This window comes from Heptranchias perlo, chromosome 21, assembly GCF_035084215.1.
Source record: "Heptranchias perlo isolate sHepPer1 chromosome 21, sHepPer1.hap1, whole genome shotgun sequence".
Classification (NCBI taxonomy): Eukaryota; Metazoa; Chordata; class Chondrichthyes; order Hexanchiformes; family Hexanchidae; genus Heptranchias; species Heptranchias perlo.
Genome location: NC_090345.1, coordinates 8,819,670 through 8,840,776, shown reverse-complemented (window position 1 = coordinate 8,840,776; position 21,107 = coordinate 8,819,670). Strand labels below are relative to the sequence as shown.

At 43.5% G+C, this 21,107-nt stretch overlaps 1 protein-coding gene across 1 annotated transcript in view; it reads right to left on the bottom strand.

Annotated features, from left to right (window-relative positions):
• Positions 1–21,107, bottom strand: part of hpse2 (heparanase 2) — a 220,012-nt gene that overhangs the window by 47,284 nt on the left and 151,621 nt on the right. The window contains exons 8-9 of the mRNA XM_068002697.1: positions 20,678–20,784; positions 19,788–19,902 (exon numbers count right to left, since the gene is read on the bottom strand). Coding sequence (XP_067858798.1) covers positions 19,788–19,902; positions 20,678–20,784 — 222 coding nt within the window. The remainder of the gene's footprint in view (positions 1–19,787; positions 19,903–20,677; positions 20,785–21,107) is intronic.

Sequence of the window (21,107 nt, the reverse complement as noted above, 5' to 3'; positions counted from 1 at the left end):
TCAAACATTTATCCAGCTTTCTTTAAAGGAGTTATTGCAGCTTTTAATGGAAGTCTATTCCACATATTTCTTAATGCTAAAGGGATCATGGGATATGGGGAAAAAGCAGGAACAGGGTACTGGGAGTTAGACGATCAGCCATGATCATTTTGAATGGCGGAGCAGGCCTGAAGGGCCAAATGGCCTACTCTTGCTCCTATTTTCTATGTTTCTATGTTACATACAACTACACTAGGGGAAGGAAAACAATTTCTTTTAATCTGTAACTGCTTCCTTACCATGATGCTCCATAAACCAAAACTGTCCAAAACCTGTATCCTGTCCAACATTCAGCCCTGCTCACCAGTCACCCCCTCCTCATTGACTTACACCGGCTCCCTATCCCTCAGCGTATTGAATTTAAAATCCTTGCCTTTATCTATAAATCCCTCCATGGCTATCACCCCACCCTATCTCTGCAATCTCCTTCAGCCTTAGGTACTTTCTCTTGCCCTCCAGTTCTCTGACTCTGGCCTTCTTTGCATTCCCTCCTCTCTTCACTTCACTACTGAGACAAAGCTGCAGCTGTCTTGGCCCTATTCTGGAACTCTCTCCTTAAATCCCACCACTTTTCTACCCCCCTTCCAGGCTTTAAAAGCCTTGTCAAAACCCAGGTTTTCAGCCAAGCTGTCAGTCATCCCTGCTAACTCACCCATAAAGGCTTGACACCCATTCTTTTCCTTGTCTGTGAAATATGTTACGGTGATATATAAATGCAAGTTGTTAATTTTATACTTCTATCCCTATTTCTGTGTTTAGGTTCAATGAAATGAACCAGCTTGCAGCATCTGCAGCACTGCCAAAATTTGAAATTCACCTGTGAGACCTGCAATTTGCATAAGTTTATTTAATGCCTGTGACTTGTGTAGGAAATCTAAACACAGCTTTCTATATGTTTAAATTTTCCATGTGAATCACGAGCACTAATGAAACTTCTGTAAATCACAGGACGTGCGAGTGTTGTCAACCTGCAATCACAGTCTACGTACATCTTAGTATTTTAAATATCTTTAAAACAGTGGATCATGTTGGATAAATACTTGAAAGGGAAAGATTTGCAATGCTATGGGGAAAGAGCAGACTAATTGGATAGCTCTTTCAAAGAGACGGCACAGGCACGATGGGCCGAATGTCCTCCTTCTGTGCTGTATGATTCTACGATTCTATGACCCCTCTCAGTGTTTGGCAGGAGTGTAGAGCAGGGGCATTTTCAATTTGTATTGCTGCCCCTGTGGAACTAAGAGGCTCCAGTGCAGTGGTTTCATTGCACTGGGATGCATCATCCCACACACGTTGAGTGATCCTGGTAATAAACTGTCAGCTGGAATGATTCACCCTATATTAACATAAATATAATAAAACTTTTACAAATTTTTTGTTGAACTTTGTGCCCCTCAAGGTGAGGGAGGCCATTGCAGGGATGTGGAAATTTGATGGGATGAAAGGCTCCTCCCTCAGTTACCTGTAAAGGTTGTAAATGAAATAAGTTGAAACAATCCCAACCAAACACTGGGTGTGGGCTGCAGCGCAAAACTGCCCATGGATTGGCAGTAAATTGACAGTCCGAAGGCAAGAGGTCCCGAGGACAGCTGGTGTTTGAAACAGAAATGTCACACTGGGTATTTGGGGGTGCTCTACTGAGCTTAGGGCCAAGGCATGTTGTTGGGTTAGAGAAAAGACAAGCTTTACTTTGCACTTATACATGTTACACCTGACCTGGAAGTGCGTGATGCTGACACTGAAAGGAGAAAAAAAATGGAACATTTCCCAGCACTAACCATCCTTATCTTGATGAGGATAACATTCAAACTAGTCCCCCAGGTCCACAAAACAAATTAAGTCATCTAAATAAGGTCTTCACTTCAAAGCTACAATGTAAAACCATCTTCAGTGTACCCTGCAGTGTAGCAGGATGAATGGAGACATTTCACTCCGGTCACGCTTTCTAAAATAAGCATGAAATTTCCATTCAGCTAAAAGAAAAAGAAAACTGGTGCAGAAACTGTGCCTCGTGGTCTGTCCCCTACCAAACCTGGATCCCGGCAGTGCCAAATAAGCCAACACGCCAACCAATTACTGGCGCCGTTTGTTGTGTGGTGGTCACTCCAATCCATTAGATGATCTCGGAAAATGTAATTGCAAATAAGCAGTTATTTACTCTCGCGACCCACTGATTTTCAAACACTCTCTTGATTTAAACCCTTCACTGAAGCACAGCTAAGTTTCCTTATCGGATCTATTTTTTTTTTGGTTTTCTTTGAACTTACGATTACCGACCGCAGAGAAAACGAGAGTTGCTCGTTCAGTAATGAGAGAAAGACCTAATTGAGTCTGTTCTCTCAAGGTTTACTCTCAGGCGGAGATTCCCATGGAATTTCGCATGTGGCAGCACTTAACTCGGACTTTTAAAATCCCTTCATCGAAACAAGTCTCGGTCTTGAAGTGTTTGCAGATACTGGGAGATAGAGACTGCCATTCACTGCGTTTTAACGACGTGTGCTGTACATTTTATACAGTTTAGCAAAGAATACAAATAACCAGCTTGTTAGCATGTAATTTTGTCCCATTAATAGAGACAATGGACTTGATTTTAACCCCCCCTCATCCAGTGAGAATAGAGCGTGGGAGGGGGTTAAGATTAGACTGAGTCCACTTACCAGCCTGAGGTCGCTCTGTTCCCGCCCTTTGTCATTTCATCTTCACCAACTTTCAAGTCGGCCGAGGCTCCTTGTGGGCCAGGAGGAGCAGGAATGTTCTCCCACCAGCAAATCTATTTTCTCCCCAGGGTCTTGGTTGAGAGGCTGGCCTCTTTCAGGCCTCCAAGAGGCTTCGGTACGCTGGGCTAGGGAGCACCAAAAACACTGGGGTTCCTGCTCCTGATCACTGTCCAGTGGTGCCTGCTGGAAGATTGTGTATGTACAGATCTTGACAAGGCCAGAATTGGTCTCAGCTGTGATACACCCCATTGTCAACATCCTACAGGGCTCTTATTAAATAGACTCAATAAGATTCAGAACCTTCGGGACAGGGAGGGACATAATAGAATGTTATTGATTTTTCACTGGGAGGTGATGTTATTGATTTGGTTAGACCACACTTGGAATACTGTGCAAATTCTGGTCTCCATGTTGTAAAAAGGATATAGAGGCACTGGAGAAGATGCAAAAAAGATTTACAAGGATGACATCAGAACTAAGAGATTATACTTATGAGGAAAGAATGAGCAGGCTGGGGCTCATTTCTCTAGAAAGGAGAAGTCTGAGGGATGACCTGATAGAGGTCTTTAAGATTATGAAAGGGTTTGATAGGGTAGATGTACAGAAGATGCTTTCACCTGTGAGGAGTCCAAAACTAGGGGCCATAAATATAAGATAGTCACCAATAAACCCAATAGGGAATTCAGGAGAAACTTCTTACCTAGAGAGTGGTAAGAATCTGGAACTCGTTACCACATGGAGTAGTTGAGGCAAATAGCATAGATGCATTAAGAGGAACCTAGATAAACAAATGAGAGAGAAAGGAATACAAGGTTATACTGATAGGGTTAGATGGAGAGGGGTGGGAGGAGGCTCGTGTGGAGCATAAACACCAGCATGGACCAGTTGGGCCAAATGGTCTATAACTGTGCCGTACATTCTCTCTCTAGTTCTATCTGATTTTTTACTGGGAGGTGATGTTATTGATTTTTTACTGGGAGATGAAGTTGATTTTTCACTGGGAGGTGATGTTATTGATTTTTCACTGTGAGATGATGTTATTGATTTTTCACTGGGAGATGAAGTTGATTTTTCACTGGGAGGTGATGTTATTGATTTTTCACTGCGAAGTGATGTTATTGATTTTTCACTGGGAGATGATGTTATTGATTTTTCACTGGGAAGTGATGTTATTGATTTTTCACTGGGAGATGATGTTATTGATTTTTCACTGGGAGATGATGTTATTGATTTTTCACTGGGAAGTGTTGTTATTGATTTTTCACTGGGAGATAAAGTTGGTTTTTCACTGGGAAATGATGTTATTGATTTTTTACTGGGAGGTGATGTTATTGATTTTTTACTGGGAGGTGATGTTATTGATTTTTTACTGGGAAGTGACGTTATTGGTTTTTCACTGGGAGGTGAAGTTGATTTTTCACTGGGAGGTGATGTTATTGATTTTTCACTGGGAGGTGCTGTTATTGATTTTGCACTGGGAGATGAAGTTGATTTTTCACTGGGAGGTGCTGTTATTGATTTTTCACTGGGAGGTGATGTTATTGATTTTTCACTGGGAAATGATGTTATTGATCTTTCACTGGGAGGTGATGTTATTGATTTTTCACTGGGAGGTGATGTTATTGATTTTTCACTGGGAGGTGATGTTATTAATTTTTCACTGGGAGGTGATGTTATTGATTTTTCACTGGGAGATGAAGTTGATTTTTCACTGGGAGGTGATGTTATTGATTTTTCACTGGGAGGTGCTGTTATTGATTTTTCACTGGGAGGTGACGTAGCTGTCTGATTTTTGCATCCAGCAAAGGGCATTTCGCACTGTGCAGCCATACAGAGAGCAACATGTCGGGGTGACTTGCCATGAGGGGTTCTCTCCTGCTCACCAACCGTGACTTTGGAAGAGTTGCGGAAACTCTGGAGAGATAGCATAAACGGTGCTTACACTGTTTTCCTGGAGTTTCCGTAGTTCTTATGCCCTAACTTCCTGTGTGAGTGGAACCTGCTAATCGAGCATCAGTCAGCGGAATGGCCATCAGCTCCTGATCACTTTCCCATTACAAACATTCTTCGACAGGACTGCTGCTTTTATTTCCACTTCCTCCTGTTGCGTTATAACCTTTTTCAAACCATTTTTGCATGGTGGATATAGCTGAAGTTGGCCACGTGCTTGTTTGGCAATCAGGAGGAGGGGAGGGTGCCAATACATATTTAGTTTGCTGTGCTGCTCCACGCTTCACTGCGGGGCTGGAGGGCCCGCATTCCCCTTTGTTCTAGCGATATCCAACATTTCAGCAAGTAAAACAGCCGAACTCCAGCAGGTTAAAATTTCCTTTACCCTGTTTCCTCCCCTCCTGAAGATGCTGGCTTACGATTGCACAGCTGCTGGTAGACGGTTGGTACCGCACACAGCTGGCTGGTACCTCACACAGCTGGCTGGTACCACTCACAGCTGGCTGGTTCTTCACATAGCTGGTTGGTACCTCATGCAGATGTGCCGGCCTACTCATTAGGAATGGATGCTGAGTGTCCACCCATTATTTTAATATTTAAATAGTCAGGCTCCTTTAGTGGCACTGTACTGAATCTACTGCATCATATAGACCAGGAAATCCCAGTTACAAATCCTTTTCTATTCCAAGTTTGCTGATCTCTGTCGAGTTGGCACAGGAAGCCCTACAATGCATGCTTCTCAGTACAGAATGTAAAGAGGGGAAAACAAGCTGTTCACTGTCTTGACAGGTGCTCTTTAATGTGATATAATTCAATGGCTATCAAAGGACTGTATAGCAGAAAGGGGTTACAGGCAATAAGCTTAGCACTAACATGAGCCCAAGATGGAGTACTGAAAAATAAAGAATGAAGAATATCAGGTTTACGGAGGCCATGCTTGAGGTGTGAATGTTATGAATTCACACCCCTGGAGCACAGCTTCACCCAAGAAGCCAATTCATAAAATGATCCCCAAAATGAATGGGCCAATAATTATAGACTGAATTCCCATGTGTGCTCCAGTAGGTGAAGCTCCACGCCAGGAGCTTAAAATCATAAAATCACCTTTACTTAAACCACAATGAGTTCTGTTTGCTCATCGGGATGAGAGTTAAGCCATTTCGTTGTGGTCAGAGTTGAGATCACCACTTTAAACACATTACTCTATCAGATCTGACCTTTCCCATCTGGAAGTGTTTTGGATTACATTGAAAATAATTTAACAATTAGTTATTTTTCTAATGTGCCCTTCAAAGGTAGAACTGAAGCCCTTTCTTCTTGTGAGTAGATCTGCTTTGCAGTAGGTTACACTGCTGACTATCCTATTTCCGCTTCTATTTAACTACATTTCTCAAACTGTGCAGCAGGTCTTTCTATCCCTGGAAGAATTTAACCCTTTAACCTTCCTGCTAATTCTCTGGATAAGAGTGTCACTTCCACATTAAAGGGATTGTTCCGTTATTTCTAGTGACTGTTTGAATTGTGCATCTCTGACTCTGAAGGATATTCTGCCAACTCAATGTTGACCGTTGGACATGCTTTTGATAATAATATATGTTGCTTCTTTAATTGTTTCTTTCCCTCTCAACAGTTTTCTTCTCTCTCTCATCACTACTGCGCTCAGTATAGCCTCTTTCACTTGAGTTATTGTCCGCCACCTGCTTCTCTATGCTGTCTTTGGCATGTACTTTGGTCAGTCAAGCACTTACTTTGGGTTAGGAGAGGGGGCACAGCCCTTCACTATGATTTCGGACATCCCTTTTTGCTCAGTAGCAAGATAGATTAATTGTTATTCCGTGCCCCACCCAAAATAGATGAATTGTCATTCCCTGCCCCACCCAAAATAGATGAATTGTCATTCCCTGCCCCACCCAAGATGGATGAATTGTCATTCCTTACCCCACCCAAGATGGATGAATTGTCATTCCCTGCCCCACCCAAGATGGATCAGTTGTCATTCCCTGCCCCACCCAAGATGGATGAATTGTCATTCCTTACCCCACCCAAGATGGATGAATTGTCATTCCCTGCCCCACCCAAGATGGATCAGTTGTCATTCCCTGCCCCACCCAAGATGGATGAATTGTCATTCCCTGCCCCCCAAGATGGATAAATTGTCATTCCCTGCCTTTACCATAATGGATGAATTGTCATTACCCACCCCACCCAGGATGAGGTGCTGTTCTTCAAAGGAAGCCATAAGAGCTACAACAACTCTACATATCCTCATCTCATAGAATCATAAGACTCATAGAACGGTTACAGCACAAAAGGAGGCCATTCAGCCCATCAAACCCATGCCAGCTCTTTGCAAAAGCAATCCAGTTAGTCCCATTTCCCCACTCTTTCCCCGTGGCCTTGCAATTTTTTTCCCTTCAAGTATTTATCCAATTCCTTTTTGAAAGCCATGATTGAATCTGTTTCCACCACCCTTTCAGGCAGCACATTCCAGATCATAAAAACTCGCTGCATAAGACAGTGTTTCCTCATGTTGCCTTCGGTTCTTTTGCCAGTCACCTTAAATCTGTGTCCTCTACTCACAATCTCAGATATCCAATACAGTAATAAAGGAACTGAGATGAGCCAGAGCACAAAGCTTACGTACAGTATACATGGGAGAGCAATTCCATCATTAAGGAAGTGAATTAAGATTTTCACCCATTTTCTGAAATTGACCTTAAGAATTATGTAATCAGATTATGATCAAGAATCAGGATAAAACAGGTAATGCAGATTTAAGTTACAAGGAAACATAAATAAGTTGGCCAGTTTTCTTTAGCAAAGTGGAGACGTGGAGGTGCCCTGATTATGAAGGAGATTGAGACAGTCGATCCAGGCAAATTGTACACTATGGTGATGGGTTCAAATACAAGGGTGCAGAGGGTAAGGAGTGCGCAGGGAAGTCAGCTGAAACTTTTTTAATGAAAAGGCTTGTGGAATAAATAGGCAGGAAAAGGCCACTGAATTAGACAGTATAAATAGAATCAAGAGACAACCAGATTACTGGATGTTCTATTTTTATGGCTAAAATAGCATACAGATAATTGGAGTATGAGCACAATAAGTATTTCTCCCTATAAGTCAGAAAATATACTCCTATTTATTTTTCAGGAACCAATCAAAAGAGCTGTCTCTGAGGAGATCTCTTACAAACTTATTATCCAAATCCTTTCAATGGAGATATGCACCTCTCCCACACCCACCATTCCCCTGCAATAGTGTAACCTCTGAATCATTGTGAGCAATGCTATGGGAGATCTTTCTTGCATTGTTATTGTCTATCTTGTCCCACAGAACTGATTTGTCCCAGTTAATCAGTTAATATATTACTAAGACTCCAATACTGACTCTACTGTCCAACCTCAAACCCCGGCCACCCTGTTCCCTCTGACCTGAAGCCCTTGATTCAGTCTCCACCCCACTCCTGGCTCCTTCTTTTATACCCGGGAAGAGACTTGGATGCAAAAATCTTTGTTAGGTAAGCGTATAATTTAGTTAGGTAGGGGTATCAAGGGATAGGGAGATGAGACAAGTAAATGGAGTTGAGGTACAGATCAGCCATGATCCTACGTTTTGCATGTACTGCGTCTGTCACACCTCAAAGTGTCACACTTGAAAATATGACACATACAAAGTCTGTGTCACACTTGTACCCGATTGTCTCAAATATAATCATACAACACCAATAGGTCACAGATGAACAGATACAGAACCATTGAGTGAACAAGTAACATTTTTTTTTAAAAAGAAAGAAAACCAGTCATGTCCTGCTGGTTTTTTCTGACCTTGATAATCTGGCCTCATCTAAGGGAGGAGTTGGAGATTTACAAGCAGTTGCCAATCTACAAACTTCCATCGGCAACAACAATTAGTCTCTAATTGACCCGAGGAAGTGCCTATTTACAACACTTAGACTTTATGGCCTTAAAGGGGCAGGCAAAGTTAAACACAGCTCTATCTTACGAGCATATAGCTTTCCTCAGGGCAGTCGCTTTACATCGGTTAGAAAAGGGCTATCAGTTCCCTCTTAGTGTGTAATAATACGTTGTGAGTGACATGGTCTGACATGCCTGCCACTATAAAGCAGCACACCCTCTGACTTTCTGTTGGCAATGGCAGGGGAGATCCACCGACAAAATATAAAAATAATTATAGTTCTTTTTTATCATTTGTTTTTGAAAACTAAATTAAAAGGATTAATGTAAAATTCAGCACAAAGAGGACACGTAAAGTAGTTTTAACTGTTCTGTGGCAAGTGATCTGGCCTAATTAACCACATCAGAAGAATGTCAAATATTCCTCTTCCTGGCTGGGATTCCACTGGGGAACTAATGTGACATTTATCATGAATCAGGTTTAAAGATATATGGTTTTTGCCTTGTTATAATACTATAGGAATCATGTGTATTTTTTCCTCTGTCTCAGCTTCACTTCCCCTCCCCCACACCAATTATGTCCCAAACCCATCATCAGACTCTGGTTACTGAGTTTTAAGATCATGTAACTTATACCATCAGCAGCAGATTGTCTCAGCCTTCCTCTTTTTTTAATATTTTTAAAAAACCCATAATCCACTAGCAGTGGATTTAAATTCATGTTTGCTATAGTTAAAATGAATTCTCCAACATGTTTTAAGCTGGATTTGTAAAGGAATTTAAGCGAACACCCAAGGTCCATAACGTAGAACTATACTAAAGTTGAAGAGTAGAAGGAGATAAATCAGGTGGTCAGGTGATGCCAACCTTGAGCCTAGGAGGAAAGTAAGACTGAGGTGAAGCAAGAGGTTCCACAGTTTTGAAGTGCTGGGGATGAGTTACAGGAGGAGGTGGTGCATTTAGTCTTGATTTCACACTGGGAGGACGCATAGTGGAGGAAAAGTAAAAGAAAAGGGGAGATGAGGAGAATTTCTTTTTACGTAGTGAGTTGTTATGATTTGGAATGCACTGCCTGAAAGGGTGATGGAAGCAGATTCAATAGTAACTTTCAAAAGGGAATTGGATGTATACTTGAAAAGCAAAGAATTTGCAGGGCAATGGGGAAAGAGCGGGGGAGTGGGACTGATTGGATGGCTCTTTCAAAGAGCTGGCACAGGCATGATGGGCTGAACGGCTTCCTTCAGTGCTGTAAGATTCTGTGATTTTATGTAAGTTGGAGTATTTGGAGCTTAAAAGGAATAAGAGATGACCAAAGCGGCATTGATAAAACAGAGAGAAAAAAAGATTGCAACGCAGGTCGGGGCCCTCGAATTGGTGATTGAACTGTGTGTTTTAGTTGGCTCCCAGGACCTCATTTCAGCTCAGAATACACTGCAATACTTATTAGGCCCATTGGTAAGTAGGTTGTGACACACTACTGAGCTGTGACATTGTTCTAGGACTGGGCTCCTTTACTCTGGATTGAAGCCTGTACTATCTGTCAACATGATCTCTATGAATCAATAATCTACCTCCTAGTGCAGGCTTAGGCACACCAGCTGTGCCTCAGTGTCTTAACAATGCATTCGAAATTGTTACTCCAACTCATTCTTTCTCAGGATCTCATGCCTGTGGAACTCCTTGTCTCCCTCAGACTTTCTTTTCCCACTAAAGTCTTCAGGCTTGTAAAACCAAATCTCAAACTTCCTTCTTCTTGATTTAACGAAACTTCGGCCCCAATTCTTTTCAGACTTGGTGGTGTCCTGCATTATGGGCCCCGGTCCTTCATCTACATTTTTCTAATCTAATAACAAAACTTAGCTCAATCTTTTTGCATTAAATAATAATAGGAAAGGTGAGGGTGGGGGGGGGGGGGGGGGGGGGGAGGAAATCAGCTCTTTTTGAATGGGGATGTGTCCAGTGGGGTAGACCTCACATAAGTTGCTTGTTTGGGCTTGGGCTTCCCGTGTGGCTTCTACTCAACTCCTCATTAACAGCCGCGCACCACTACTCTAGACTTCCCAGTAGAGGCAATCCAACACAAGCTTTCAACATAAGTGCATATGAAAAATGGATTAAACAGAGAGAAAAAAAGATTGCAACGCAGGTCGGGGCCCTCGAATTGGTGATTGAACTGTGTGTTTTAGTTGGCTCCCAGGACCTCATTTCAGCTCAGAATACACTGCAATACTTATTAGGCCCATTGGTAAGTAGGTTGTGACACACTACTGAGCTGTGACATTGTTCTAGGACTGGGCTCCTTTACTCTGGATTGAAGCCTGTACTATCTGTCAACATGATCTCTATGAATCAATAATCTAAGGAAGCCAAATTCCCTTCAGTGTATGTGTTTTTTCTGTATAATTAAGTAACTCTTTAAATACTTTAATATGGTCCAAATATCAAAATCTTGTTTCATAGAATTAACAGTTTAGTTTGTGGTATGTCAGAAGTGAGGAAGAGTGGATCCTAGTTTCCTGCATCTGTGATCAAGCTTATTCCTTCCAAAAAGACCAAATCCGCACTCCTTTATACTTTCCATAATTAATCTATGTTGAGCAGTTAAACTTCCAAGAATTCCACAAAATTTCTCCTTGACGTCAAAGGTAATTGAGTGAAAATTCCAGAATTTCAACCTAACATCAGAGTGCGTGTTCTTTGACCCTGACCAGCTGCATTTCGTGGACACCATTCTTGCAGTCCCGGCAGTCCCAATGGAACCATTTAGGGCAAACGCCACTTTGGCGGGGGCGCAAAATGGGTGATAGTGGATTGGCCGTTCTTCCACGTGCCGCCTAATTTTCCTTTCCATTGCCGTCAGCTTTAGTTAAGCTGCTACCAGCTGTTTCTGAGCCCCGTTGAAGTTAAATTATACCCCCACAGTCACCCAGTGAGTATTAAGACATTATGGGCATGATTTTAGCACCCGCGATCGGGTGCTGTCCTGGCGGGGGGGGGGCTTCGAAAATTGGGGATTCCCGGGGCGGGGCGGGAGCCTGGCTCCAACCCGCCCACTTCCGGGTTTCCCACAGACGCGCTGACATGCGTGCGCAGCCCCCGCATGTGGGACTCCCGCCGGCAATTAAAGCCGGCGGGGTGCCACTTAAAGTATTTATTTAGGTATTTCAGGTCGTTTACAGACCTGATTAACGTGATATTTCAGGAGGGTTGGGATTTTACAAACAACTGGGACTGTTTCCCGTACTGGGGGAAACACTCCCAGTTCAAATGGACGTGTTGCAGCCATCAGCCTGTGGCAGCTGCAAAGGTCCATTTGACAGGTGGGGGGGGTGGGGGGAGACCCTCACTCATTGCAGGAGGCCACTCTGTCACTTTGGACAAAGTTTGGCCTCCACCGCCCTCCTCCTAACAACAAAACTCACCAACTTGCACACTTACCCCGGTGTCCAGACACATGTACCTACCTTGCGGACCCCCTCAGATGTACATCTTCCGGATGGGGGCTGCCGTAGTTGCAGTCATGACCTCCTCGGAGGGCGAACAGCATCACCAGCCTCGCCGGCAATGCCGTCCACCTCTGACACGTGGAGCTCCACAACACAGTGCTGTGACACATCCACCTGCACAGCAGGAGGGAGGGCTACCGCAGAGAGAGATGCGTCGCAGAGGGCACTACCCTCGCCACAGGGTCCACAGACCGAGGCTCAGCTTCCTGGACCTCTCTGAGCAGCAGTGCACACGGAGGCTCAGAGTCACTCAACATGTAGTCGTGGACATCTGCAGCCTCCTTCATGCCGAGCTGCTCCCAGCTGGCCCGAGCACCATCTTCTTACCTGTCGCTGTCAAAGTCACCACTGCCCTCAACAACATCTCCTCCGCATCCTGCTAGGGTGCCACCGGGGACATCGCCGACGTCTCTCAGTCGTCTGCACAAAAGAGCCCTGCAAATACACCTACTCCCACTCTGCAGTGACACAATGGGTGGCGTCAGTTGTGGGTCTTCATTGTGATCCTCAGGAAAGGGCATTATTGCACAAACCAGACAAGATTCGCAAAGACGTGACAGTAGTGGTGCCAATACAATATGTGATGTGAGTTGCTCAGAAATTAAATATAAGTAAAAACCATGACAAACCCTCAAACACCCTTGTGCATCCCCTTCATGCTCACGACACGTTTGCCTTACGCTGCCTACTGCACATATGTGATGCATGCCCTGTGGCTGCAGCACAGGTAGTGGCAGGTTGAGTGAGGCTGGCCGTGAAAGAGATGCATGAGAGGGTGAGTATGAGATAGAGCCATGAGATTGTATGAGGATTGGGTTGAGTGGTAGTGGCGGGATGAGTACTGGCGAGGTGAGTAAGTGCAGGTAAGATGAGGATGAGGTTTGAGTGGGTGTGAGGGTTGATGTGACAGAGTAGTATTGGCAGTGCAGAAGGAGAAGTGGGGTGGGGGCGGTGATGTGGCAGACGGAGTGTAGGGGAATGAGTAAGCGTACTTACTTTGGCTGACCTACTTAGGTCATTGCAGTGCCTCCTGCACTGTATGCAGGTGGGCGATATGTTGGTGGTGCAGGCGACCTCCTCTGCCACCTTGAGCCAGGCCTTCTTGGTGGCAGAGGCAGGCCGCTTCCTCCCGCCTGCCGGGGGGAAGATCTCTGTCCTCCCCCTCCTCCTCACCACATCCAATGATACCTGGAGTGAGGCATCATTAAACCTCGGAGCAGCCTTCCCCCTGGGCTGCTCCATGCTGTAATTTTTCCTATTTCTTGCAGCATCAGTCAGTGGAGGACTGCCCCTTTAAATAGAGCTCCTCCAGCTGACAGACCTTACTGCGCATGCGCAGTCTGCCCGCCGTGCAGCTCAGCAGCGGGGAACCCGGAACAACAGGTAAGTGGATCCAATCAGCCTGCAATTGCGTTCGGGGCAGACTGATTTTGCTCCCCCCACCACCGCCGCGAACCCGCAGCCCTGGTAATATCGGGCCCTATGTCTGCGTTTCTGTTTCAGTTTCTGTCATAGCCAGAAAGTTATCCAGCTCCTTTTTTTTTAAAGGAACATTAATTAACACAGAAAGGGACATTAATGAACACAAAAAAGGTCATTAATTAACACAGAATGAACTACTTTTGTCAGGAGACCTTTTTACATATGCACTACACTGTATCCTTGTGCATCTGCATGTCTGCATCTGTATGGGTAGGAGGGGGGGAGGAATTATGTTCATTTCTGATATTGTTTTAAACTAGATAATGTTATATTCACATCCGCTAAATGAAATACCATGCAATGACCCCGCCTCTTTCGAAGAGCATAGGTGCAGACATCAGGAGAGGACAAGATGGGCTATGATGCCCCCCATAGTTGATGAACCTGCTGATGGTATTCAACCAGGGTACACATGAAGATGGTTACCTGGGTAAGCAATGGGATGGATGCTGCCTATGGAGATATACCCCCTGCATGAGTTGCTGTTCCTCCAAAGGAGTCCTTCACACTGAAAGTACTTTTTGCCTCCTCCCATAATAACAATCCACTTCAGAAATCATTGCCTCTTACCCTTGTGGTGCTGCATTACTGATGCCATTTGAATGTGAAAATAGTAATGGGCAAGGAATATTAGAAATTCATGTGTATGACCTTAAGTATATAAAGTACAGATTTATACAAATTTCTTATATTTGTTGGTGAAAATTGTGTTCCAGGCGAAGGATGTGAGAGTGACAGGGAACAAAACTGCTCTCTGCTTTGGGCACCCTCTGTCAGCAACAGGCATTTTCAGGCCTGATCAGGGAAAGCAGGGTCAGATACAGAGTAAAACCTCCTCGACTCTGCCCTAACAATTTGGTTTAAGTTGAACTTCTGAACAGCATCCCTTTCTTCACCGCTGAGAGCGTTTAATTTCTCACCCCACTCATCCTGAGGCTCTCGGTATAGAACTAATCGGACCACTGGGAACAGGGCTGAGACGAACCAAACTCCCCTCTTTCAGGACCCTCATAGTCGGCAGAGCGAGGAGATTTTTCTTTCTTTCTATCTGGGTTGGATTCCGACACTTATTCCGGATGTGAAAGGGCCGTGTTCTAACTCACATCAGCCGGTATATTGGATTTACAATACAGGCTCTGCAGTATTAACAGATTATTTTACATTTTTATCATAATTAATTACAGGAAGACTCGTTAGGTATTTTATTTTTATATACGTAGCATAGCAATATTGGCTTTCAGTCCCAGCAAAATTAAAAATGAGGTAGCATATTAACCCCAGTCAATAGTTTATACAAAAGCACTCACAGAGTAAAGAAGGGCTAAAGCTCCGGCTCGTGTCTAGCTCTCAATTTCCATGTCTTTCAGGAGCTGTATGTGCTCACAAAGCAAAGCCCACATGTGCTATGCTGGCAACAAAGTCTGCCGGGCCGAGTGACATGAAGATAATGTTTCAGATTGCAGCTCTGTGATACAGTTTTACATTCCTAATCATAAAATAGCACCTCTTTCATCTTCCTGATAGCTCCCACGGGAAAAATAGTAAGAGAGCCCCGAGCTCTAAGAGATCAAGCCAAAATAGAGCAAGCATTGCACATCAGTGGGAACACACACACACACGCGCGCACACACACGCACACACACATACACTCACACATACGCACAAACGTACACATACAAATGCACATACACATATATGCACAAACGTACACACACTCACACACAGACATGCACACATACACACACTCACACATACGCACACAAAATCTTTTTAACCAGTGCCTTCAGAATTACCTCCATTTTCCTTTGTCCTAAAATAAATTTCTGAATTTAAAAATCATAGAATCTAATGGCACAGTAGGAGGCCATTTGGCCCATTGTGCCTGTGCCGGCTTTTTGAAAGAGCTATCCAATTTTATCCACTTCCCCATTCTTTCCCCATAGCCCTACAATATTTCAACATTTTTCCCTTTTTTAGGGAATGGATGCTGGTTTGGGGAGGAGAAGGATAGATTATAGGTTACATAAGTCAATGTTAAATAAAAATATGTCCTTTTATCTTGGGTTTTAGCTGATCAGGAACCATGCAAACTAGCTAATGAGTCTTGAAACAAAGACGGTCCCTACTTTAGATGTAGTTACTGGATTACTGGTGCAAGTGTGCCCCTTATCTTTGCCGGTGATAAGAAGAATTGTTCTGTAACAAAAGATGTGACTCATACAATTTCTCCATTAAACGTAGGGAGCCATTGTAGAATGTATTTTATTTGTAAACAATTTTACAACACCAAGTTATAGTCCAGCAATTTTATTTTAAATTCACAAGCTTTCGGAGGCTTCCTCCTTCCTCAGGTAAAAGGAAGGAGGAAGCCTCCGAAAGCTTGTGAATTTAAAATAAAATTGCTGGACTATAACTTGGTGTTGTAAAATTGTTTACAATTGTCAACCCCAGTCCATCACCGGCATCTCCACATAATGTATTTTATATCAGAGGTTATATTAGAACACATATAGTGAAGCCTGTCCCCTATGTAGCGAAGCAAGAGGACGTTTTGGGGTATTTTTTAAGTTAAACGGAGAGTCAAAAGTTCAGAGAAAACAGAATGTTCCAGTGAGGGGCTGCTGCACTTCTGGATAGGTAGTGGGGGAGTTTCAACATCATAGATCTATTGCAAATCTAATCTCATAGGAAAAAAAAGGTTAATTGGTGGAATATAATCCTTTTCAAAAAAATAATGAAGGGAATCGATAATGTGATACGGCAATACTCTGTGGAGAAGGATGAGAGAACCAAAGAGAGGGGGAGGGGTCAAAATTCACTTTTAGCAAAAACAGGAATGAATGAAACTGCATGTTTGAAAAGCTTCATATTCCTGTAATTTTGTTAGCAGGTTACTACGAATTTTTGTTATTTGAGGAATTCCCTCCCCTCTCCCTATCCCGGATCATAAACTGGAGAAGTCACAAGTTAAGGAATAACAGACTTATTGACTTATGGAATAGACTGGCACTGAGCACAGTAAATATTGACTCAGTTGAAGCACCCAAAGGGGGATTGGATCAGCAAGAACAGAGCGACGTGGCTTTGGCATGAGAAGAAGGAAAATGAGGATAAGCTGAACGCTGTGCTGCTGATTTTCTGTCTCGTGCTCCCGTTGAGCAAGGCTCCCCACATGGGAGCGCGGGGTCACTGAATAAACCCTATTATGAGTGAGGCAGCTCTCGGGCGATGAAGTGACCTGGATGGACTGAATGGCGTCTTCTTGTTCCGAGATGAATATTAAGAAATGAAAAGAGTGTGCTTCTCTGTGTGAGATGGGCAGCTCTGCCAAGATACCCTACTAAATTTCCAGGTGAAACTTTAGGAGCCAATAAACATGAAAGAGCTGTTGACTATACTACAGGGACCGACTTCTAAAGACAGGACGAACCATAAAACATATCAATACAGTAAACTCTGAACTTCACGTAAGGAGACTCTATTAGCAGGCATGAGACTCTAATAAAAGTAGCAAAAAAAGTTTTAAGTTCAAAATTAGTTTACATTTTTTCCCTAAAACTATATTCTGGAGAAAAAAACCCTATAATATTTCACATCACCATGGCAACAAAATATAAACACATGGACGCTGTGTTTATGACGCAGACCTGCAAACTCTTCTTGAGTCAAAAGGTCGTGGCCTTCCCACTCCAGAGACTTGAGCACAAAAATCTACGCTGACACTCCAGTGCAGTACTGAGGAAGCGCTGCACTGTTGGAGGTGCCATCTTTCGGAAGAGAGGTTGAACCGAGGCCCTATCTGCCCTCTCTGGTGGATGTAAAAGATCTCATGGCACTATTTCAAAGAAGAACAGGAGAGTTCGTCCCGCTGTCCTGGCCAATACTTATCCCTCAACCAACATCACTAAAAAAATAACAGATTATCTGGTCATTATCTCATTGCTGTTTGTGGGACCTTGCTGTGTGCAAATTGGCTGCCGCATTTCCTACATTACAACAGCGACTACATTTAAAAATTATTTAATTGGCTGTAAAAGACTTTGGGATGTCCTGAGATCATGAAAGGCGCAAGTCTTTCTTTTTTAAACTTAACCTGTCGTACAGATCTTGCGGTCACTTTTCTGTTTGCCTCACTATCCAGCCTTTGGGTAGGGAAAATTAGATTGTCCAAATTTTGGACTTCTCTGTCTTATCAAAAATGCCGTGTGATTTGCAGATAGGTTGCCTCTTTGTGGAATAGCTTAATTGATGATAATTCTTGCTCCTCTCCTTCTCTCCCTCACCCCAACCCTCCAACTCTCCCACCCCAATGCAGCAAATGTAATCCTAAATTTCACTTGGTATGGAGCTATCTGTGGCATTCCAGGGAAAGGAAACCTCCATCTTTACAATTATTATGACCAGATGCCCCTCTACTTGATATTTGGTTAATAGTTTTCCATTTGGAGTTTAGAATTGACCTTTATGAGGAGAATTAAGAGACTTCCACTTAGTTTCCGTCACTCTTAGCAAGTTTGGAAGATTGAAGAATTCAAATCCTGCTGGGGTTTTTTTTAAGTGCTCGGCTTTTAAATTAATAATACTAAATAGTTTTAGGTTTCATAGGTGCCTTTCCATTTAATATATAATTGGCAATTTTTGCTTTTCATTTTATGTGCTCATTAAGTGAGAGCAGTCAGAACTTTTGGACACACAATTAGTTTACATTTTTTCCCTAAAACTATATTCTGGAGAAAAAAACCCTATAATATTTCACATCACCATGGCAACAAAATATAAACACATGGACGCTGTGTTTATGACGCAGACCTGCAAACTCTTCTTGAGTCAAAAGGTCGTGGCCTTCCCACTCCAGAGACTTGAGCACAAAAATCTCAATCAGGTAGACCAGGTTAGGTGTAGCACAAGTAGTTGGTAAAGCTCCTTCTGCACTGCCACAACAGGGCGCCTTAACCCCCATCCTCAGAGAAGTACATCAAGGCAACATTTCCGTCTCCTATACCAACGAGCCATGTGGACATTCGGAGTGAGATTGCCAATTTACTGCCAAATTTGTGCAGTGAATGCCAACCGGCTAGCAAGTTGAGACTACTGTGTCTGCTGTGGCTCAGTGGCTAGCACTCTCGCATCTGGGTCTGAAGGTTGTTTCAAATCTCATTCCAGAGATTGAGCGCAAAATCTAGGCCGACACTCCAGTGCAGTACTGAGGGAGCGCTGCACTGTCGGAGGTGCCGCCTTTCAGATGAGACGCTAAACTGAGACCAAGTCTGCCCTCTCAGGTGGACTCGGCACTATTTTGAAGAAGAGCAGGGGAGTTCTCCCCGGTGTCCTGGCCAACATTTATCCCTCAACCAAAATCACTAAAACAGATTAACTGGTCATTATCGCATTGCTGTTTGTGGGACCTTGCTGTGCACAAATTGGCTGCCATATTTCCTATATTACAACAGTGACTAACTTCAAAAGTATTTCATTGGCTGTAAAGCACTTTGGGTCATCGTGAAAGGTGCTATATAAATGCGATTCTTTCTTTCTAATACACTTCAGGTGGAACTCTGCTTTGTGTATGAGGGACGAATCTTATTGCATGACACTGGGCTGGATTCAAATTTGATTGAGGTATGTATCTCTTCCCCTCCCAGTTGCAAAGTACCTGGTTCCCGTGTTGCAATTCACTACGTAGGAAATCAAGGATGTGAGCTTTGCCTGGGCACTCTCTAGCACAGAAGATTTGGTAGCCAAGCGTGCTACCCCAGCAACTATTGAATGGCCCTCTTCTTTGGTATGATCCGCAAGTTATATTCATCACCCTCATGCTCACCAGCTGAGAGCTGTCAGTGCTGGGGAATTTTGGACAGAGGGGCTGTGATACCTCAGTAGGGAAGTGCACTGCTCAGCATGGCACTAAGCCTTGTAGAGCAGGATTGATTCCTGGTGCTTGCTGAGTTAGTTCATCTAGACCAGTTTGGGGGTTGGGATGCTACAACTGCCCTCAGGATTTGGGGAGGACAGTGGGGGGGGGGGGAGGAGGGATACGTCAGGCAAGGACAGGATCCAGCTCGGCCGTGAAACCCGCTCGTCTCGCTGGTAATCCTACTCCTCATTTGTTCAGTTCCAATGTAAACAGTTGCTTGTTTAATGACTGAAGCTGTAAGAATTGAGGATTTCTTTGAGCTTACTGGTAGCGGGTTAAAGTTCTGATCCACAAGGTGATTATATCCGTGGTCAAAGAACGAATTCCGGATCACGACGTCTATCCCCTGCTTGGCTGACATTCCCAGCGTATTTAACCACCTGTAGGTATAGAAGCAGAGAAAATCAGCCTCTGTCTGTCTGTGGCTGTGCAGTGCACTGTGAGAAAGAGTCTCACTTTAGAGGTCCAGCAGCCACTACAAATAAACAGCTTCAGAAAATAACCCTGTTTGGATTAAATAGCATAGTAATCTGCAGAAATATCTACACAACATTTATCCACTTGAACTCAGAGCCCATTTAATTGCATAATAGAGTAAGTGCTTGATTCTTCTGCCGTTATTTCCTCTGATATGTGGGAAAATGGATAACAAGAATGGAAGAGTAAACTGGATACAGTGGTGTAGTGCTTAATGAACGGCACTTAGTAATCCTAGAGGTTGTGAGTTCAAATCAGACCATGTTAAGTTCAATAATCTGGTCTGTTGCCATAACAAAATGACCATGAAAACCAAACTGGTACCGGGGAAAGGAATAGAAGGATATGTTGATAGGCTGAAATGAAGTAGGACGGGAGGAGGCTCGTCTGGAGCATAAAGAACGGCACAGACCTATTGGGCCAAATGGCCTGTTCCTGTGCTGTAAATTCTATGTAATTCTATGTAGATCGTAAAGTAGTTGGATTTTTCTTTAGGTGGGGCAGAACTGTCGTTTGGATTTGTCGACACAATCAGATTATTATATTTTTTACATGCCTACTGTCTATTACAGGCAACACTCTTGTATTTGGCGAACTATTTTATGATATTTGTGTAATCAGTGCCGGCAATCAACAGTCACTGGCCAGAGCATTTAAACGCACCAACAGGATACTTACAGGAATCCCGCTGCGTAGGTATCTGAAAGGTTGGTAGTCCCTCCAGCCCATGCTGGACCTACCCCTCCGAGCCACACCTTTTTCCCTGGTGCATGTGAGTTCACAACCTGTTAGAGTGAAACACTGGCGATAATCTTGATGTAATACAAGAAAACAAAAGGTGTAGGATTGAAATGTGGTATACTGATCAAATAATGGAGTTCTAATGGAGATAAATAAACTGCATTCTGAAGCAGCAGTGTTGCCATGTTCTGTCGCTCTTTCATTGAGCATGTCATGCACCATGCTGTCATAGTGCTGGCCATCGATTTTCCTTGCAGTCCACTGCAAATCGTTTCTCCATAAACTTGTAACAATCTCACAATCATTAATCCTTCAGTTAGAACACTGTAATGCTTCAGTGTTATTGACAGCGCTGGCAGTCAAAGTA